General features: G+C 48.2%; 3 protein-coding genes across 3 annotated transcripts in view; 1 reads left to right on the top strand and 2 right to left on the bottom strand.

Moving 5' to 3' along the window:
- Nucleotides 1-11793, top strand: part of Adam17 (ADAM metallopeptidase domain 17) — a 46479-nt gene extending 34686 nt beyond the window's left edge. The window contains exons 11-19 of the mRNA XM_032907518.1: nt 685-837; nt 3490-3689; nt 4783-4886; nt 5070-5204; nt 7128-7258; nt 8068-8146; nt 8922-9010; nt 10615-10665; nt 11041-11793. Of these exons, the coding sequence (XP_032763409.1) occupies nt 685-837; nt 3490-3689; nt 4783-4886; nt 5070-5204; nt 7128-7258; nt 8068-8146; nt 8922-9010; nt 10615-10665; nt 11041-11391 (1293 nt within the window). The 3' untranslated portion in view covers nt 11392-11793. The remainder of the gene's footprint in view (nt 1-684; nt 838-3489; nt 3690-4782; nt 4887-5069; nt 5205-7127; nt 7259-8067; nt 8147-8921; nt 9011-10614; nt 10666-11040) is intronic.
- Nucleotides 11794-12970: 1177 nt separating this feature from the next.
- Iah1 (isoamyl acetate hydrolyzing esterase 1 (putative)) lies at nt 12971-20022 on the bottom strand. Its single transcript, XM_032907517.1, has 6 exons — nt 19888-20022; nt 18850-18902; nt 18224-18372; nt 16914-17075; nt 15367-15488; nt 12971-13277 (listed from the first exon to the last, which is right to left on the bottom strand). The coding sequence occupies exons 1-6, from the start codon at nt 19966-19968 to the stop codon at nt 13095-13097; spliced, it is 750 nt and encodes a 249-aa protein (XP_032763408.1). The 5' UTR covers nt 19969-20022; the 3' UTR covers nt 12971-13094.
- A 1287-nt stretch (nt 20023-21309) lies between these two features.
- Cpsf3 (cleavage and polyadenylation specific factor 3) overlaps nt 21310-22182 on the bottom strand; it is a 28045-nt gene continuing 27172 nt past the window's right edge. Inside the window, 1 exon segment of the mRNA XM_032907514.1 lies at nt 21310-21498. Coding sequence (XP_032763405.1) covers nt 21394-21498 — 105 coding nt within the window. The 3' untranslated portion in view covers nt 21310-21393.

The raw sequence follows: 22182 nt of genomic DNA, 5'->3' as shown, positions 1-22182 counted from the left end.
GTTGAGATGGCTCAGAAGGTAAAGGCACTTGCTGACAAGTGTGACAGTCTAAGCTGGATCCCTGCAAGGCATGGGTTTGAGTATTGAGAGGAGAGTTGCCATTGTTGATGAAAGATAGAAGGAGAAACCATATGGGTGTTTGGGGAAACAATTGACTTCCAGCCCCTACCCTGCACCCCCTTACCTCCCCCTCCCTATCTATGCACGTGGCAGTCACAGGTCAACTTTGGGTGTGGTTTCTTTGTTCCATCCACGTTTTCTTTGTTTTTAACTAATGAACGTATTGCTCATATGTATGCATGTGTGCCCTGAGACTTTATGGGCACAGAGGAGCCTTCATTTCTCTCCATCTCCTGGAACTAGAGTTCCAGATGGTTGCAAGTGCAATAGACATTCCTAAACACGGAGTCATATTCCACTCCACCCCCAGATTGTATTTATTGGGGCCAGGAAGATGGTAGATACTGTACAAAACAACTCTGACCTCACACATTCACTGTACCACCCCCCACCCTACCACAAATAAGTGTAAAAGGTTTTTATGTGGGGTGCGTATGATAGGTGTATGTTTGTATGAACCACTTACAGGAATAATTCTACTTCCATTTGATCTGGAAAATGTAGCATGGGCCCAGCTGGCAAAAATAACTGATGATTACACGCTTTCTTTGCCTGATTCTTAAGGAGGCTGACCTGGTTACAACTCATGAATTGGGACACAATTTTGGAGCAGAACATGATCCTGATGGGCTAGCAGAATGTGCCCCAAATGAGGACCAAGGAGGAAAGTATGTTATGTATCCCATAGCTGTGAGTGGTGACCATGAGAATAATAAGGTATGTGTGTCTTGATTATGTTTAGTGGTAGGGAAAATGCTATTAAATGTTAACAGAAAGGGGGCTCAGGAAAGAATCCATCTCTAGGTGTTTCCCTAGAGGCGGAACTGTCACCTACAGTAGGAACTTGGTGTATGGTTCCAGTGACACAAACTCACCTTAACAGTGCTGAAAGCTGTCATTTGGACAGTTTTGTCAAAGTCAATCACATATAAGTTGGGTTCCTTATGACAATTACAGTAGTGATTTTGTCAGAGTCCTACTTTTGAGGGTGTTTGGCTCAGCCTTAAAAATGACCTGACAGCTTTATTTACAATTTATCCCTCATTTAATTTAGCAGTACTTCACAGTGTGCTGTCACCACTCTTCCTTCCAGCACCCTTCCTCTTCCTCCCTCCTTCTGTACTAGGGATTAAATGTGCCTTAATAGAACTGTTAAAAACAAATAATAAAAATGGACAAGAAAATAGGAAAATACAGAAAACTGTGAAGCCACGTAGAAGCTGGTGAGGGGTGTGACCATCAGTGGGACTGTTGTCTGTTTACTGTGTGCTTGGGCGCTTCTGCAGTAGACTAGAACTGCAGTGGGGAAAACTCTTACGTGGTGTCCATATTGGATTGCTCTGGTTGTGAGGACACTGCCAGCCTGGGGGACTGTTTGACTTTGTGCACTCTGCTGCAAGGGAAAGCACATGATGCTACTTCCTCTTCTCTGGAAATCCCTGTGGCCTGTGAGAACCTGCTAGTGGGAGTGGAGCGTGGGTAGAACTGGTTTTTTCAGGGGATGCTGAGCTGTCAGTGAAGCACAGTTGGTTTTGCCCTGTGTCCATCACATTTAGTACATGTTTTTCCTAACAGTTTAGTTTTCCAACTGGTATCTCCCCTTATGAAAAAATACTGTGCATCTTCTATGCCTTAGACTTTCCTCAAATACTTGTTTACATTTATTTACTTGTGGAGGTCATGTGTATGCCATGACGTGTGGAGCTCAAAGGACAGCTTTGGGATCTTTCCTTTTATCTGGGGATTGTGCTCAGGTCATCGGGTTTGGCAGCAGGCCCTACATGAATTCCTTTCCTTTCCCTTACTTTCTTTTGTTTTGTCTGTCTGTCTTTCTTTCTTTCTTTCTTTCTTTCTTTCTTTCTTTCTTTCTTTCTTTCTTTCTTTTCTTTCCTTTCTCCCTCTCTCTCTCTCCCTCCCCCCTTCTCTCTCTGTCTCTGTCTCTGTCTCTGTCTCTGTCTCTGTCTTTAATAGGGCCTCTCTATATAGTCCTGGCTGTTCTGGAACTTGCTGTGTAGATCAGGCTTGAAGTCACAGAGGTTTTCCTGCCTCTGTGTCCTGAGTGCTGGAGTTAAAAGTTGTACACCACCATGCCTAGTTCATGAGTTTCTTAAACATTTTTTAAACTACATGAAAAAGACGACTATAGGATTATAGAAATAAGGTGGTTCTCTGGTTTCACTTGGACAAATAGCCCTGTTTGCTACTGGATGACCAACAAGCAGCTGCCCTGTGCTGCTACATGAGCTGTGAGCACTGGTATTAGTGGGATGCTGAGGACTGAGATCTTCTAGAGAAGGACACTGAAAGAACGCAAGGTTGTAGACAAAGGAATAAAGAGAAGACTAGGAGTTAGAGACGGTGGTCGGAAAGCCCGAGATAGATTGGCCGCTATGTGCTCAGCATAGTCTAGGTCCTGGAGTCCCATTGTTTGAGAGTTTAACTGCTAATGATGAGGTGTTCTTGCTGGCTGTGGTAGTGTAGGTCCTTCTCTAAGGTCACTAACCATTTTGACCTGTGGGGCAGAGAGGTGCACTCCTCTAACCCCAGAGGCAGAGGCAGTGTATCTTTAAGTTCAAGGCAAATCTGGTCTAGAGAGTTCAGGAGTAAGGCTGTTTTGAGATCCTTATTTCAAAACAAAAAGTGAAACAAACACCCTAGGCATTTTGTATTGACTAGAGGGAAATAATGTAACAGTCTTTATGAAATAAGCACTTTGACACCAGTGTCAGTGGTGGGTGGAAGCCAGGAGCTCCTGGAAGGTTTCTATGCTGGGCTTAGTTTGAATTCTTCATTTTATATTTTAGACAAGTGGATTGCAACCTTCCTAATGCTGTAGTCCTTTCATACAGTCCTCATGCTGTGGTGACTCCCAGCCATAAAATTATTTTCATTGCAACTTCATAACTGTAGTTTTGCTACTGTTATGAATCGTGATATAAATATCTAATAAGCAGGATATCTGAAAGGGGTGACAACCCACAGGTTAGAACCACAGTTCTAAAAGCACAGAGTGGGCTGGGCAAGCAAGCAATATTTTACAGAAACACAGGTGGCAATCTACAGCAGCCCATTCTTTCCGCTATTCCTCCAGGTCATTCTGTCCCAGACAGCAAGTGAGATCAGACTTGGCAGTAGGTAGTACAGGCAGTGCTTTAAGTAAATCACTCAGTAAATTAATGTCTAATAATTGATCTTTTCTATCTGACTCTATTTCAGTAATTTCTTACTGTGGCATTTGCTGGTGACTGCTTGACATAGCTCAGTGGCATTGGTGGAGGCTTCCCAGTTAGGGTTTGTCTGTAGAGTAGCAATACATGGGAATGTATTTCATCTTGTTTTCCACTCTCACGGCCCTCTTTTTTTTCTAAGATGTTTTCAAACTGCAGTAAACAGTCCATCTACAAGACCATAGAAAGCAAGGCTCAAGAGTGCTTCCAGGAGCGCAGCAACAAGGTGTGCGGCAACTCCAGGGTGGACGAAGGAGAAGAGTGTGACCCGGGCATCATGTACCTGAACAACGACACCTGCTGCAATAGTGACTGCACACTGAAGCCAGGTGTGCAGTGCAGGTGAGAGGTGCCCCACAGAGAGCCAGGGCATTGGGATAATGAGGGTCCAGATACCAGGAATTGCAGGTGAAGGCAACTTGGCTGACTTGCAACTTTCTCTGGATAGACCAGGCTATCCTGGAACTCACAGATCCATCTACCTCTGCCTCCCTAGTGCTTTAAGATTTATTTTTATTTTTAAATTAGGCTTGGTGGCAAGTGCCCTTACTAGCTGTCCCACTGGAGTTTTTAAAAAATCTTTTAAAAGCCAGACATGGTAGGGCATGCTTTATATCCCAGTCAGTACTTGAAAGGCAGAGGGAAGCAGATCTTTGTGAGTTGGGAGTCCAGTCTGGTATACATAGTGAGCTCCAGGTCAGCCAAGGCTACACCGTGAAACTCTATGTGGAAACCCAGATCTCTTTAAAATAAACAAAGTTGATTTAACAAGCCTATATCTGTTACAGTAGCAAAATACTGGAATCAAAGGCAGTGCTATTAGAACACAATTGGTTACTGTGTACTCAGATAATAGAGTAATGTGGAGGTGCTGCTTAATGTCAGTCAGTAGATTCAGTCTGGAAGGCACCTGCATTTCCATTTTTAAGCAGTAAGTCAGCTGTGCATCGAACCTTCTGACTTGTAGATTCTTTTGGAGTGCTATGGGACTCAGGATGCTTTGGTTTTTTAGCCACTGGTGTATCTCCCCACAGCCCCACATCTGGGTCTCTCTGTGTAGCCCAGGCTATCCTGGAACTCACTCTGTAGACCAGGGTGGCCTCCAGCTCAGAGACCTGCCTGCCTCTGCTTCTGAGTGCTGGGATTAAAGGCATGCGCTTTCACTGTCTGACTACTCTGGCTTTTTTCTTAACTCCTTAATGAAAACAAAGAATTCCAAGGTACTGTAAAGGTGATTGCTGTGCATACTTACTTTTTCATATTAAGGGACACACGCACACACGTGTGTGGTGCAGATAACTCCAGAGGAGTCAGACTGTGCAATAGTGACTTGGGGCCTGGGGTCTTGCTTCAGTGTTCAGGTCACTAACACGATCTTAGCATTTGATGTTGGGCTGTCATTGGAATTGAATGGTGTTTGTGTGCTCTTCCATAGTGATAGGAATAGTCCTTGCTGTAAAAATTGTCAGTTTGAGACGGCCCAGAAGAAGTGCCAGGAGGCTATCAATGCTACTTGCAAAGGAGTGTCGTACTGCACAGGTATGCTTCCGTGCTTCTCCGGGTGTCCTGTGGCATATGAACATGTAGAAACCAGGGTCAAGTGTCCTTCAGGGGAAAGCAGCCCTTGAGGCCTTGCTGTTTGCAGGGTCCTCGTTCTTATGAGAAGCCGTGTGTGGCAACTGTTGTACCCTGGACTGAGTTTTAATTGGTGTTTGCCTCCAGGGAATAGCAGTGAGTGCCCCCCACCAGGAGATGCTGAAGATGACACTGTGTGCTTGGACCTGGGCAAGTGCAAGGCTGGGAAATGCATCCCTTTCTGCAAGAGGGAGCAGGAGCTGGAGTCCTGCGCATGCGCTGGTGAGTAGTTTCTAAGTCCTGCAGCTGCATGACACAGGGCTTTTGTCTGTTGCTCCCTGCTGCTCATCCAGTGTGGGAAGAACCAAGCAAGGGATGAGGAAAGCAGCAAGACAAGCTAGCGTTGGAGAGGACAGCCCTGTGTTCAGATCCTGCTCCCCACCACCTGTGAACTCCTTTCCTACTCCATTTCAGACTGTGGCAGGCGGGCTCCATGGGGACTCGGAACGGCATTGAGAGGAGGGTGGGGACTGTCCTCACGCTCCTCACACATCATATAAAGCTTAGAAGCAGCAGTAACTCCCTTCCCGTGGCACGAATGGAAGAAACTCTTTGAACTTAACCAAGGCCATTTCCTGTAGATTGGATTTCTAAAACTGCATTTGTGTGTGTGCTCGTGTGCATGCATACATGTGTGCATTCGTACATACGGACCTTCCTCCATACATGGTCAGAGGGTCACTTGAGGGAGTCAGCTCTCACCTAGTAACGTGGGTCTCAGGAATCAAACCCAGGTTTTCAAGCTTGGCAGCTGCTGCCTTTCCCCACTTTGCCCTCTGGGTGGGAATTCTGATGATACTACCAAGGTCTGCCACCCTCTCCTCCCTGCTGGGGCAGCCCGGAAGGCAGCCTTTTATTTTATTTTATTTTTTTTTTGGTTCTTTTTTTTTTTTTCCGGAGCTGGGGACCGAACCCAGGGCCTTGCGCTTCCTAGGCAAGCGCTCTCCCACTGAGCTAAATCCCCAACCCCAGCCTTTTATTGCTAGCTACAGTTTTCTTGGTTTCCCATGCTCTTATTGTTGGAATCATTGGGTCTGAAGGGAGGCTTGAGGACATTCAGGGCCTGGCTCCCTGCCACACTCCACTCCACTGTGGGACTGCTGGATGGATAGCAGCTCTCTGTTCCGAGTAGAGACATCGATGTTAACTCACCCAGAGGCTGGAGTGAGTGGTTCCTCCAGGTGGATCACTGTTAGCAGCAAGTATGGGCGTTCAACAGAGGAGCATCTGCCTAGCACGCATGCATGAGTCCTGTGGTTGAGCAGCAAAGACAACAGCGCTGCCAGTAAATGACTGAGTGAATGACAGCAGGCTTGCAGTGCCTTGGAAAGACAAAGTCCAGGTCGCAGTAAGCCCTGATAATGTAATAAAAAACTTTTGGCTTGCTTTGTGTTCTACTCGACTTTCTTTCTGAAGGTAAACTTACCTTCCCCCCTAGAGCAAATTCAGACTATCCCAAGTTACACTGCAGGGTAAAGTTTTAATTCTGAGAATCCACACATCTGGTGCCAACTGCTGACTTTTGCCTCAGATGGTGATAGAGCTCCTCTTGGGGAAGGCGCTATCAAGTCCAGGCTGTGGTGCTCCTGTCACTGGCAGGTGCCCGCTGCACACCACAGGTGGGCAGTTCTACACTGAGAAGCCAGGGGTGGGAGCTGGCTGTGAGGCATGTTGGGCCAGAGGGTGCATTTGGAGAGCATTAGGCAGGTTAGACAGAGAATGTACTTTGGCTTAATCTATCAGTTTTCTGTTGATAATCCTTTTATTCTGTTTCTGAGACAGGATCTCAGAAATCCAAAGCCTTGGTTGTTCTGGAACTCACTATGTAGACCAGACTGTCCTTGTATTCAGAGAGATCTGCCTGCCTCTGATCCCCAAGTGCTGGGATTAAAAGCGTGTGCTCCCATGTCCAGCTAATAACTGTTTAATCCGAAGAGCTGAGGAATATTAATTTGGGAGCGTTGTCCATTTTTTTTGTGGTGGTGGACCTGGCACCCAAGCCATCATAGACACTGCAGGCACTCTGCCTGAACCCCTCAGCCCTGGATAGTATCAGATTTTGACATCTGGGAGTGAGGTCAAAAACTAGAAGTCAAGGAAGCCTGTGGTGAGGTCTCCCAGTCAGCGGCTGTGCTTCTCTTTCAGACACCGACAACTCGTGCAAGGTATGCTGCAGGAACCTTTCTGGCCCATGTGTGCCTTACGTCGATGCAGAGCAAAAGAACTTATTTTTGAGGAAAGGGAAGCCCTGTACAGTAGGGTTTTGTGACATGAATGTAAGTATTTCTCCTGTTGTGGAATTATGCATCTGTAGAGAGGCACAGGGTCTGACTTGGACGACTTAAGCAGCCTTGGTCTTTCCTACTCACTCTGAGCCTCCTGCAGAATCACAGTTTGAACAGTTTCGCAGTCTGTGTCCAGTCTCTAAGCCAGGAAATTAGGACTTGGTGTCAGACCAGCTAAGACAGTAAAGCCTACACACAGCCCTGCCCCAGCCTGCTGTCACAAAGAGTATCAGTCCAGACAGGGTTGCTAGTGAGATCTGTTCTCAGAAAATAGACAACAAATTCTTCATCTTACGCAGTCCCTATCTGTACGTACTCCAAGCAGGCACTGGTTAGAAAGGTAAAAAGATAGTTTTTGTGTTTGGATTGCCTTTGTTTGCAAAATCAAGTACTTGATGTTATAAAGCCCGCTCTGTCCACTGTGTTTATAATTGCTGTCATTCTGACCAAGGTATTCCTAGGGTTATAGTTTTCTTGAGCTTTGTCCTGTTCATTCTAAAAATGGACTTCTGTGCTGGGTGTGACAACACACTTCTATATTCTTAGCCATTGCAGAATAGACAAGCCCAGTTTTGAGATCTACAGGACACCCTGTCTGAACACACCCAGCCCCACCACTGCACTGGATAGTTTTTAAGGGATGTATATGAAAGTGCTAGTGAGTGGACCTCCTTCCTTGGGTGTCTTCATATTGGAATTTCCATCCTGTGTCCAGGGGCCCACTAAGCAGAGTTGCCCTTTGTTTTCTTAGGCTCCATTAGTTCTAAACATGCTGTTGGGCATGATCTTTTCTCCTGTAGGGCAAATGTGAGAAACGGGTACAGGACGTAATTGAGCGGTTTTGGGATTTCATTGACCAGCTGAGCATCAACACTTTTGGTAAGTGAAATATTTCCTGGATTATTTACCAAGATCTGAGCTGATTGCCAGGTGACTCAGGATTGGTTTCAGAGTTTGTGCTGTGATCTTGTAGCAGAAGACTGAAGTATTCCCCACACTTGTTGCGAAATAACTCCGGAGGACAGGAGAGATAGCTCAGGGTCAAGAAGACTGGTTATTCCTCCAGAGGACCTGGGTTCAATTCCTAGCACCCACGAGGTGGCTCTTAATTACCTGTGACTCTAGCCTTAGGGCGTCCAGCACTCGTTTCTGGCCTCTCCAGGCACTGCATTCACATGGTATAGACATACGTGGGCAGAACAGAAAGGTGAAGGTTAAGGGAGGGGAGCCAGGAAGAGGGGCAACATTTGGAATGTAAACAAATAAAACAACTTTTAAAAACAGGTTAAAAATGATTAAACACCTTTGTTGTCCAAGACGAAGTGAACTCATGCAGGCCCCTTCCCGTGTGTCTTGCATGCGTGAGTTTTCAGAGGGAGCTCTCCACCTGAGCACGGCTCAGTCCCTTGACTCTGGTTAGTTTAAGAATTTGCAGAAGGCAACACCCCATAGAGTTTAGCAGTAAAAACAATTTTCAGGCAATTAACAGTGTCTTCCTAGGCATGCTGTGCTTGGTGTGCGGGTACAGTCCACACAGGAGTGGCCATTGCTCCCTGGTCTCCTCATCCCCAGCACGGCCTGGCACCATGCTCACTGCTTTGTAGTGCTCCTGTGAAATGTGGTTGCAAACTCTTACTGTTTGGATTATTCACAGGGAAGTTTCTGGCAGACAACATCGTTGGGTCTGTTCTGGTTTTCTCCTTGATATTTTGGATTCCTTTCAGCATTCTTGTCCACTGTGTGGTAAGTCACTGAAGTTTAAATGATCAAATGTTTTACAAAATTGCTGAGCAACTCCAAATTGAAAGATTGACAAAAAAGTTGCTGGTGCTATTGTGAGTGTTGAAGACAGAGCAGAATGGCAGCCGGGGCCTAGCTCAGCTGTAGAGGGGGTCCCAGCTTGCACAGGACTGTGTCCCATGGCACTGCATAAACTAGGTACAGTAGGGCGTGAACTCAGGAGACAGGCAGGGGCAGCAGGAGCTCCAAGTCACTCTCAGGTTCACAGTGAGCAGCCACTGCACACGAGGCTCCGTCTCCCTACGGTAGATGCCCACGGCAACACCCGACTGCCTGAGGGCTTTTCTTAGGACCGAAGTGTGGAAGGAGAGGATTGACTCCCCGCAGGTGTCCTCCCATGTCCCATGCACATCCCACCTTGTAGGCCGTGGCACACTCACATGCAAAATATCACAATGAGGCTTTAAAATATATTTCTGTGTGTATTTTGCTATTTAATTATTTTGGAACTTTTTACTGTAAGCACAGGAGAGCATCTAGCTGGACTTGTTTGAGGCTTGTGACTTGTAAAGTCTCTCACCAAGAGCACTTTGGGGCTGACTTGGTTATAGAAGGACAAATGTCAGCATTTCTGAGACATTCTCCATGTACCGTGTAGATTGTTGACATTGTGTATAGTGTTCATATCTTTATACATTCTTAGAGCTTTGAAACTTTACCTCGTGTGAGGGAGGGATGGGTACCTTACAGATAGTCTCTGAAGCTCTCACAGAGCCGTCCTGGCTTCTGTCCTGTGGTGTGGAAAGGCTCTGGGGCACCTGTGCCAGCAGTACAGCTGCTGCGGCTTTGTTAGCTGTGTCTCAGGACAGCAGAGCCGGCCCTCCTGAGTGCTTTCGCTACAGCGTTGGGTGGATTTTGTGTCCATGGAACGTGTACATATGGACCATGAAGCTGATCCTTGATTTCAGAGCAAAGCCACTGACTGGTGGTTTGTTTCTAGTCACAGAATGCATTCATGGCACCAGGCATTCAGCTGTGGCCCAGTTCTTGGTGTTGTCTTTCCCTTTGTCAGTTAGCATTCAACCTCCCACATAGATTCAACCTGAGGATCAAGACTGTTCCTCTAGAAGTGTGGTGTCTGTGAACTCAGCTAAGAAGCTGTGGGTTGGGATGGTGAAGTCAGGACCAGGGATGCTGTGAATAGTCATCTTTGCCAGCAGCCTTGGCAGCCAGCACCGTCCCAGTGCATGAGTGTTGTGGCCGTGCCTATGAACCCTCTGCCCAGTCCTTCTGCCCAGTCTAAGCTAGCTTGTTAAGCACCCCTTCTTTTCGTGTCCGTGTCACTGTTGGTGTCGAGCACTTCTTGCTTGGGTGTATGTGCCAGGCTGCACAAATGTGTTCTCAGCTAGTGAACGTGCTGTCCCTTGGGTTTCTTCGTGTGTTGGACAACTGCTCCAGTGCTGAGCCACGCCCTGCCGTCCATCACTCTGCAGTTAAAGGTCTAAGTTCACTCAGCCTTAGGAGTGAGCAGGAAACACTCACCATTTGAGGGTTGGGCTCCTTTTAATTTTAGGAAGAATGACATTTTTACCTCCTGTGCTTTCTAGGATAAGAAACTGGACAAGCAGTATGAGTCCCTGTCTCTGTTTCATCACAGTGTAAGTATACATAAAAACAAGAGCAGTCACACTGCAGCCACACTGACAAAGGCCTCAGCAAGAGTGCCTCCCTCCTGGGTTAGTGGAAGTCCTAAGGCCGAGAAAATGACTGTGGCACACTTGGCTTAGTTGCATGGAAGGAAAGCTAGCAGAGAGGAACCTGGTTCCCCATAACGGCAGGTGGTGATGTAGCTTCTCAGCGCTGAATTCTGATAGGCACAGGTTGTCAGAGCATCTCAGAGCACTGCAGTCCTGCTCAGGTGGTCGCCAGTGCCTTGCCTATCACTAGGTTTGGCATGAGCATAGCCCAGGGGTAGTGTGGATGAGATTATAGAGTGTGATGACCTTTGATTACTTTCTCCCCATCCTTTCCAGAACATCGAGATGTTGAGCAGCATGGACTCGGCATCTGTTCGCATCATCAAGCCGTTCCCTGCACCCCAGACTCCAGGTCGTCTGCAGGCCCTGCAGCCGGCTGCAATGATGCCGCCAGTGTCTGCGGCTCCAAAACTGGATCACCAGAGGATGGACACCATCCAGGAAGACCCCAGCACAGATTCACATGTGGATGATGATGGCTTTGAGAAGGACCCCTTCCCCAACAGCAGTGCAGCCGCCAAGTCCTTTGAGGACCTCACAGACCACCCAGTCACCAGGAGTGAGAAGGCCGCCTCCTTCAAGCTGCAGCGTCAGAGCCGAGTTGACAGCAAAGAGACAGAGTGTTAGTGGGAGCCTGGGCCTGCTCTGGGGGACACAGACCTACAGATGTTCCACAGAGCTGACCTGAATCAAAATAGACTGTAATGATCTGAGAAACGGGAGCGGCTTAGCAGATGCTGGTCATGTGACAGGACCTTCACATGACATCCTGTGTATGTAGGCCCTTTGAAGAGGTGAGGTAAATCTGGCTTATTTAAGGCTTTCAGGTTTTGGGTTTTTCTTTTATAATCTAAAAATCTCCTTTGACCTGTGGTGCAGAAGCAGAAAATAAGGCTGGATCAAGTTCCTGGTGACAGCGCTGATTAAGCCTTCAGTCTGTTTTCCTGTATGCTGTAAGGTCCTCTCACTACAGGGAAGCACTTAGCAGTGAGGATGACTGGAACACAGACTTTTTGGGGGTTTTGGCCTTCACGTAAAAGAGGAGCAAGAGAAACCTGCTTGTGCGTTGTCTCCAAATGCCGCCTGTCTTGGCACTGAACTTTGTGGATAGAGTCCTTTCCAAGATGAAGACTAGCTCTGGAACAGTCTATACAAACAGCCACATGAACTTCAAGATGGCCTATTAACTGCTCAGCCCCAGGTTCCCTGGGCAGTTTTTCCATTTTGCAAAAGGTGTCTTCACAGGTCTCTAACACTGTTTGCCTTAAAAAAATACTGGGCTGGAGAGTTGGCCCCACTTGGTTTCATTCCCAGTACCCACATGGTGGCTCTTAACTCCAATCCCAGGGGAGATGACATCTTCTGAACTCTAGAACACAAGGCATGCATTGGTGCAGACAAACATGCAGGCAACACACACACAATTTAAAAAGCCAAGTGCTGTAGGAAGTTGCACACCCCCAGCCTACAGTGCTCCGCGGTCTGAGCTGGAGTGGTGAGCAGGCGCTCTCTCCTGAGCACTCTGGAAGGCTGGCAGGTGCTGAGCTGGGAGGACGGGGGGCCCAGCCCTGGAAGGACCGTCTTCAGCCTCAGCAAGCAGACACTCAGTTACCTCAGGCTTGGGGCTTCAGGACCCAGGATGTTTTGTACTTATTGTGTGAGGATAAATACCATTAGCCTGAATTCTCATTTCTGTAAGTTTTAGTTATAAAAGCTTTTTTTCTTCTAAGAATTGCAATGTGCTCACCAGCAAACACATCTTAACCAGGATAACTTTGAGGACAGTTAACCAAACCTGTGCCTTGTCTCTCCTGAGGGTGTCTGTTACACTAATACTTGAACATGTGCCTTGTGGTATTGGCTCCTTTTACTAGTCATGACAGCCGTATATGTTAGTTACACTTTGAGGATTTGCTCTAAGGTGAGTGGGGTGTGTGGTGTATGTATGAATGAAACAGTTGGCAGAATATAAGAAAACCATTTTTATAAAATTGTGACTTTTTAAACCAAAATTGTCTCAATTGTATTTTTTTTTTTTTTGTCATGTACAGAATTAATAAGATGCTCAGGGTATATTCTGTAGCTGTGGCACTGATGATACTGCTTCAGTCAATAAATACTGAATATCAAAACAATGGGTTAAGTATATAACATTTCCCTGAAAAACAAGTTAGTAAGTTTTTTGGTCAATAATCGTGAACAGAAGTTAAGCTTGGAAAGAACCATTTAATCTCTTGATGTTTAGGAATTATTAACAAAGTTTTGCACTTGCTCATAGAATGTCTGTGATTGCCAACCTGAGTCACTCGTTCTCGGGAACGTCCCCCATGCTAATGGTCTCCGTCTCCCAGCAGGCTCAGCTCAGGCTTTGTTTCCTCCACATCCTTCCAGTTAGGAAGCAGATATGGCAGGGAGGAGACCTTCTTGTCCAGCAGTGGCCAGAGGTGGAAGAACAGAAACTCATTCCCCAGTGGTGATAAATGCAGGCCGTCTGATAAGTAGGACGAGAAGTCCTGTAGGGAGAGGCAGAATGTTAGTGTCGTGTGCTCCCTCCTCAGGGTGGCTGAGCGGTCAGCAGCCTGATGGGGACCACAGAGGCCTCAGTGTGCTTCTGCACAGGTGCAAGACCCTTGCTGCCCTGTCCTATGTCTAACAGACCTGAGCTCTCAAAATCATGGCTGTTCGTGTATCTGAACTGGGATGACATGTTATCAGAGGGAGGCTTAATGGCTGACTAGTGTTAAGAGGGCTCAGGTTGTGCTTGGGCAAGTTTGGAGTGATAGAAACTTACACTTGAACAGGAAGGCTGGGCTGAGGCCAGTCTCACTATTTTTTTGGAGCTGGGGACCGAACCTAGGGCCTTGCACTCTACCACTGAGCTAAATCCCCAACCCCTATGAGGCCAGTCTCCATCACTCCCCTGTCTAAACCCAGGATTTACTCGGAGGCCCATTCTGACTAGGAGGAGCCTTCACTTGCTTAATCCGCATGGCACTGTTCACAGGCTGAGAATGACAGTCCTAGTGGCCTTTCCCATTTAGAGGGGTCTTGATTAGTGATCTATAAGGAAGATTTCCCTTCTTCTAGGGAATCTAACAGACTCTAGAGAGTCTAGAATCTGTTAAACCTGAGAACTCTGTGAGTAAACCAGGCAGTGGTAGAAGATGTCCTGGTGGTCTCTCCCTTCCAGTGCTAATCCAGGCCTTGTGTCTGTTACAGTCTCTGAGTTAGGAGGCAGTGACATGTCCTCCTTCACAGATGAACTGTCAAATGTCAGACCCTTCCTGGTCCATGGAGGAGGGCATGGACTAAGAATTAGGGGAGGGGGAGAATTAGCATCTGGTTTAGTGGTGGTTGTGGATCGAGTTGTTCTTTTGTGGACACAGCAAAACCAAACAGCTGTGAACTGGGGTAGCGTGGGTCCTCCTTTCCCACCACCTCCCTGGAATACCCTCCCTCAGCTCCCTCCCTGGGACTCAGCATCACAGCAATAACCTTTCAGTTGCTCCCACAGAGCATGTATTTAACTATGGAGTCAAGAGTAGGCCCGGGACGGCCCAGTCAGCAGGGTTTGCTTAGCACATACGCAGTCTCCGGCACCGTAGTGTGGCGGTGCACACTGTAACCACAGCGCTCCACCCGCAGGACAAAGTTATCCTCAACTACACACGAGTCCCAGGCCAGCCCGGGACATGTGAAGCTGGTGAGGATGAAAGCAGATGGGTCACGTGCTGCAGACCAGGGACGATGTGCAGCACTGTCCTCACGCTGTCCCTACAGCCTTGTCTGAGATGTCAGACGGCTGGAGCCACGTGCATGTCCTGAGAGCCATCTTTTCCTAGCAGCGCTGTCTGTGTTGCGGGCCTCAGATTAGGTGTTGCCACTGCTCAGGACTCCATGGACTGGGGTTACCCAGTCAGCTATAGAAAGATAGGTGACTTGCTTCTAGCTGTGGGCCCAGTGTGGAGAAGGCTGCAAAGAAACTAACTCTACAGTGGACTGCTGCATCCTCTGTCAGTGCATGTGTGTCCAGCTGCCCCCAAGAGGCTGTCCTTCATATGACAAGTAACGTTTTCCGTGTGTGTGTGTGTGTGTGTGTGTGTGTGTGTGTGTGTGTATACACACACACACACACACACGCGTGTATATACTGAAAACGTATATACATATATACATGTTTTCAGGCTTTAAGACAAAATAACTCCACTAGAATAACACTCTAGCAGTGGGTTTGAACTCTGTCCTGCTTGTATAGATCTGAACCTAAGGCAGTTATGGTTCTCTAGGTAACCTGTAGCTAAGCTTCTGGCTGTATTGGCTGCTTCAGCTCCTCTGGCCTTTCATCTGCCCAGTTTTCCTGGTGAAAACCAAGACTGACATTCATGTCTTTTGAGACAGTTTTATATGCCAGGCTGGGCCCAAGCATGCTGTGCAGCCAGGGCTAGCCTTGAACTCCTGATCCTTATACCCAGACCTCACAAGTTCTGGGATTACAGATACGCACCACCATGCCCGTCTACAGAGCTAGTCCAGAAAGCTGCACACATCTTGTATACTTGTGTGATCCCAATAACCCTGAGAGGACTGGGAAAACCATGGTACCTGGTTGTCCTTCTGCATCAGGGTCCACAGGTCAAGGACATCAGTCCCACAGTCTCTGGCTACTTGTAAACATGCCTTAGCATATTCTCCAACAGCAGCGTTCAGGCGGTTCAATTTGCAACCTGTCGGTGAGAACTCCAGAGGGTCACTGGCAAACTTAGTGCTGGTCCTTTTGAAGGCTACACTGACTGGACAGTTTCTAAGTGTCACTGAAGCCAGTGTGGGGGCTGCAACAATGGTACTGCTTGACACAGTGTAGGAAGTGCATGGTGGAGGAACAGCCTGCTGTAGCAGCCAGAGGCTCCTAAGGCACCAGGGTTGGGTTACAGAGACTAACCAGCTAGAGTGTAGACCCCAGTGAGTTGGGTAAAGGGCAAGGAAGGGCATGGCTGGAAAGAAAGGTCAAGATCATGAGAGACACACTGCCACTGAGACCTCCAGTGTCAACATGCTACTGCAGTAATGTGGGCAAAGCCTGCAGGAGATGACAGTCACTTCCTGAGCCTGCTACTACACGGCCTGTGGACAACATGCTCAACCATTCTGAGTCTTTCCTAGTCTATGTGACAGCCATGCCTATCCCATTAATGCAGATTCCAGAACAAAATGGACGGAGTTAACTAAGCGCATCCTGCCTATCTCTCAGGCATGGATGAATGCAGATTACCCAGTGGGTGGGGGAAGCCCAGCTATGGGAAGAATCTCAGGTCTCTGAGAGGCTAGGGAAGGGATTTGGGGTATAGCAGGAGCCGGGCCGACCTACTATGTGTGAGGAAAAGAACCACTCTTCCCCAGTGTGGGAGTGAACCTGTGCTGTCCCATTAATGTGTCTCAGTCAAACCTGTCCTCCAGTTTCAAGCAGCCTGGACAAAGTTCACAGAACACTTTTCCAGTCACATGTGTCAGCCTGAGAGCTGCTGTGCTGAAGGGACAAAACACATACGTGGAAGGAAAGTGGCGGGATTTTAACATCACACTTTTCCAACCGCCTAAGGAGGCAAGGCAGGGGTAGCTCCTGGCAGCTGGAGCAGGGGCCATCTGCAGAGCTCTTGGCGGCAGGCGCCTCCCCCACGCCAGGGGAGAAGGCTGCAGAGGACTTGGTGTGAGCATCTGGCTGCCCAGCTGCTGCAGCTGGCAGTGGGCCATGTATGCGCCTTGTCATCTGGCAACACGGACAGTAAACTCTGGGTCACCAATGCCCTCCTGACATACAGCCAGAACACCCCCCCCCCCAATATACGTCAAAAATTTACCCCAAAATAGTCTAGCCGTTTTCAACCAGCAGGTCGCAACTCCTTTGGCAAACTTCTATCTCCCAAAATGTTTACACTGTGATTCTTAACAACAAAATTACAGCTATGAAGTAGCAATGAAATAACGCAACGGTGGGGGTCACCACAATGTGACTGTATTAAAAGAAGGTCGCAGCGTTAGGAAGGCTGAGAGCCACTGCTAGAACAAGACCTGACATTAACTTGACTGAAAATGGACAAGTCCCTCCCTCAGCACCCACACTCGGCTTTGACAGGCTGAGGTGTGCTACTCACCCTTCAGGATGCACTCCTTCTCCCAGGCCGCTTCACAGAGAGGGGGTGGTGTGATAAGAATCACTCGCTCCTTGGGGATGTCCACGGACCTCAGGTACTGTACCATGTCCCTCAAGTTTGCACTGTACTCATCCAAGGGGACATGCTGCTTGGGGTTCTCATCTGTTCAAGATATATATATCTTTCTCAGTCTCAACCCTAGCCTCCCAAGTGCTGGGATTAAAAGTTTGTATGCCCACACAGCCTTATATCAGACTGGGAAGGGAACTGAACACACCACTAGGCAAGCATTGGACCCACTGTGTGACATCCCCAGCCCTTTGTGTTTTGAGGCAGGCTCTTAATCTTAGTTCAGGCCGGCCTGGACCACGCAGTGATCCCTCTGTTTCAGCTTCCCCGTGCTAAGACCTCAGTGAGAATGTACCACCACTCCCAGGCCATTTACTTACACAGCTCTCAGCTCAGGCCTCGGAGGCTGGCTAGGACATTTTGAGCGTGTGGGTCTTTTCTCTAGGTTGCCCATCAAAGGTAAGGCTGGATCTGTAGGCTAAGGTGCAAGACTGCCCCATCTAATCCTGACCTTCACCGACTAGTGGCTTAACCTTCTGAAGCTCACGGTGCCCTCACTGGGAACTGAGGTAATGGCAGCTGTGAAAAACAGTCAAGTGTGTGAAGCTGCTCGTCGGGCTTGCTCTCAGTCACGCTTGTGCACAAGCACAAGGCGCTCTGCAGACTCCGTGCAAATCACAGGAAGCAAAGAGCAAAGTCACCCATGAACCTACATCCAGGCCACTGCTGGTGTGTGGATGTATCCTGGCCAGTCTTTCTCTACAGTCATGTGTAATTTTAGGAGTCAAAATTAACAAAACAAAATATTAAAAAAAAAAAAACAAACCCCAAAAACAAGCAATAGGCCAGGCTGTGTGTCACACACTTCTCTCCCAGCACTTGCGAGGTAAAGCAGAAGGATAAACCAGCCTTAGCTACCTAGTGAGTTAGAGCCAGCCTGGGCCAAAGGAGATCTTATCTTAAAAAACAAAACCAAAAACCTAACCAAAGAGGGACACAAGCGAGCCCTTCACCGCCAACTGTATCAGCTGAGGACATCAGAGGGCACAGACAAACAATGAAAAGTCCTTTCAGGCGAATCAATGAGGCGGTCATGTGGAAAACGAGCCCTAGAGCACCTGAACCAAATCTAACCACATCAAAGTCCAAAGAAACCCACACGGGCGAGCCCCAGGAACGCACGGTTCTCTGAAACTTTTTCCCGAGAGATACAGAAACAGTCTGGGAGGAACAGTCCTTACCTTTGAGTGTAGAGTCATTGGCACCAAAGAAAATTGTAACCGCCACTGGGTTTTCCAAACCAGCCCCTTTCTTGATTATTCTTGGAAGGATAATCTTGGCCCATCTGGTGTTGTAACCTGAAAATCCACGATTCAGGACGTCACACTTCCTGAAATAAATTGGTTAAAAAGACAGGTTATGAGCAAAGGGCTGTTTCTAGTCCTGGGGAACTGGCCATAGTAACTGTGTGCTCTGCGGGCTTTATGGAAACGCTCACACCCTGCCCAGCCTCCTCGTGTCCCTCGATGAGATATGAATTCCACACAACGGGTTGATTCTATGCATTCTAGCAGTAACAAGGGTCCATGTAAAGTGGACTTTCCGGTAAGTACAGAGCGTTAGAAACCCACTAACAGGCAGAAACTCAGTGGTTTGGAAGGGAGGCAGACCTACCACACAAGTGCTGGCAGATGTCATGCGGTGGCAACCCTGATTTTGTGGAACCTGAGTGCTTGCTGTGTTCCTCCCCTTTAACATGTGCCCGGGAGGGAAAAGGCTAACAGATAAAAGCCACTCCATCATTCACTCTTCGCGACTACGCTTCCCACCAGAAAGCAGCCAAGTACAATCTAGGAACTGTTCTTACCTGACTAGTCTGTCAGCCAGCAATGTGCCCCATCCACCCTGCTGGAAAGAAAACTGAAGAAAAAGGTCCGTTACTATCCACACAGCTGCACACAACGGCAAAAGTGGGGGGCCAGGCCCATTAGATGCAGACTCCCTTTTGACACCCCCAGGTTTCTAACCTTCCTTGCTTGGGAAGGTATTTTGGGAGTCACTGTAGCTTCACTTGGTAACTCTCTGTAATGAGAGGGTTTTCTTCATCCAATGGATGTCTGAATGACAGAGTTTGTCATTAATATTTTAATGCGACTTAATATTAGAGGCATTTGTTACCTGAACAGAAAACTACGTTGAGTTAGATGACATAATGTCATCCCATTTCTCCACAGCTGAAGACTAAGGAAGCCTATGCTCTATTGATTTAACAGTCATGGCAACCCATCGCGCCACCACGCCCACCCACAAAAACTTAGTTACCATTATCTAAAAATAATGTTGCCAATTACTAGGGAAAGCCATGTCCGAGTATGAGTAAACCATAGAGAAGCGTGTTTCTTGTTTATGCTTTTTATCTCCCTGAAGGAAGAATTTCCCTAATTGGGAGTTAACTGTTCTCAGATGGGATTACTTTTTTAAACTGTTGAACGCTTTGTTTTCTTTTTTCCGGAGCTGGGGACCGAACCCAGGGCCTTGCGCTTGCTAGGCAAGCGCTCTACCACTGAGCTAAATCCCCAACTCCGAACGCTTTGTTTTCAAAACCCACTTGGTACTGGACCGAAGCCGAGGGAGGAAGCGAGGAGTGAAACTAGCCGGTTCAAAGTGGCTTCCGTGAAGAACCCCACAGGAGGCTGCGGGCAGCGAACCTGAACCCCTTAAGCTCCCGTGCACCCCGAAGTGCACCGGGTCATTCAAAATCCCGCTGAGAAGACCCGGACTCGGGCAGCCCCGCATCCCGGCGTCCACACAGGCTCGCAAGGTGCACGGCCCGCGGAGCACGAGGGGAACCGCGCTTGGCCTGCCCCGACACGCGCGCGGACGCAGCCGAGGGTGCGGCGTGTACCTGCGTGATGGAGTCCCCAAAGAGCAACACGCGAGGCCAGAGCAGAGAGCTCCCGCTCGCCACACGCTCGCACAGCGACATGATGGAAAAGTCTGAACCCGCAAGTCTACACCGGATGTGGCGGATCTCGTGCTGTGGGCGGAGCTAACAGTGGGCGGGGCTAGCTCGGGACCAACCGGCTTAGCTCTCTGGTCTACAGGCGAGTGTCCTGGCCGGCTGAGTCTGTAGACTTTGGCTCCTTTGGCCTGTTCACCGCAATCCTGTCTCTCGTCTCTTGGAGACGGGCGATAGCTGTGGTGTCTTGACTGCGTTTTACAGCTGGAGCACTCGTCCATCACTGGCCACGCTCAAGTGGGAACTTCCTCTCCTTGGTTAGTGGCCTTGATGGACACAGTAAAAACACAAAAGCCAGAGCTGTCCAGAGACCCTCACTGCAGACCTCCTGACTCCACAGCCTCGTGCCCCAGCATTAAATCGAAATGCTTAGCTTATGTAATAATTTTTTGCATGTCATGGGGGCCTTGGGCTTTTGGTATAGGCCAAAGACATGGGAATTTGGCTGTTTTTATAGAAATTTCATTTTAAAGAGTCAGACTTAACACTGTTGGCAAAGCACCGGAGTGTTTACACACCTAAGAGGGGAGGTAGACAAGACAGGCTACATGGGCGAGGCTCTTTGGTTTGATAGTGTGCTCTGAAGGTGAGGCAATTCCTACAAGGGACTGAAGTGCATATTTTACCTACCGATAGCAGACCTGGCCTCAGGGTTCTCTCAGCATCCCTCAGTCTGGGCATGGTTTACCCCACCCCCAACCCTGGACTCCCCAGTGCAGGGACTAGGCTGCCCTTCCTCCAGAGGCTCTTTGGTAGTACACCAGACACCCCTCCCTCCTCGCCATGCTCTCTGTTTCCCTTCCTTTTTCCTCATGGCAACGTCCCGATTCTTTATCTTTGGGACCATTGCATTTATATATACCTGAACTGACTTGAACTGGCTAATTTCACCATCAGAGAAATAACATCACTGAAATCTAATCCCTTTCCCCTTCAATTGGGTTACTTTCACGCCTGAATTTTATGTACTTTCGAAAATCAGACTAATGAACTAATCCACACAATACATCTGAGACATAAAATGTGTCAGATCCCGTACAAAGAGATGAGTCCTAAAAGTGGTGGCTTTATAGACACAAACCAAGGAATTGGGTAAGGGGTGGAGAACAGGTTTCAAAGCTGAGGCATGTTTGCATTCAACTGAAAACAGATTTGCCAGCACAGACCATTCAGCACACACTGCATAAATGCCCGAAGCCAAACCAATGATCAATAAGTAGCTCCTTTGATGATTGGTTCGAGAATAATGGACAAATTAGTTGGTGGTCTAGCAGTAGTCGCCATCAGATGCAAAAGTAAACAGGCCACCCCAGAGAAACTAAGGTATTTTATTTGAAGGAACCCACGTGAACGCCAAGAGTGTAAAAGGTGGAGTGCTGGGAGGCAAGGCTGTCAGTGCACCGGCGGCGTCAGAGCCTCGTACAGTCTCTGGGCGGCCAGTTCCACCATTTCTCGGAGGGACTCGTCGTCCTCACTTCCTTCTTCACATTCTACAGCCTGAAAGGGAAAGCACTGACGTCAGCCTACAGTTATCCCCTGGACGAAAATGAACACTCGAAGCCCTGGAGGCCGATCGCCAGGATGTGAGCCACTGACCTACCCTCCTGTCACCCGCAGTATCTCTGTCAACATAGTGACTGGAGAGCCAAGGGGTGGGGCATGCACAGAGCTTTGGACCAAAGCCCTATTCTATTCAGCCTTCGAGGCAAGTTAGCCTGTGTGGCATGGATTACTTAGCCAGCAATGGATGTGCTGAATTGTTCACCATTTGGTGCTAATTTGACTGTAACCATGCAACAGCCACTGCCTTGTTGCTGCTACTGTTCTTTAAAGACACTGTTAGTCTCACTATACAGACTGACTTCAGTCTTGTTCTAACTCAGGCTGACCTGGAGCTGGGGATCTTCTGCCTCAGCTCCCTGAGCCGTGGCTGACACACATGCATTACACCACCCACCCAGCTTAAGGGAGCTCATGTCTTACAGCTCAACTACAAAACACAGTTCCAGGCCAGCTTGGGCTACAGAGTTCTAGGTCAGCCTAGGCTATGGTGTTATTTTTTTAAAGCTGGTGTAGTGGTGACTGCCTGATACCCCAGCACGTAAGGCTAAGGCCAGCCTGGACTATAGGATAAGAACCTGTCTTATAAAACAACATAGAAGAAAAGCCCAGGGACCAGGG

This window comes from Rattus rattus, chromosome 7 (assembly GCF_011064425.1).
Source record: "Rattus rattus isolate New Zealand chromosome 7, Rrattus_CSIRO_v1, whole genome shotgun sequence".
Lineage (NCBI taxonomy): Eukaryota > Metazoa > Chordata > Mammalia > Rodentia > Muridae > Rattus > Rattus rattus.
The sequence above is the reverse complement of the archived record's forward strand: the minus strand, read 5'-3'. Positions and strand labels throughout refer to the sequence as shown.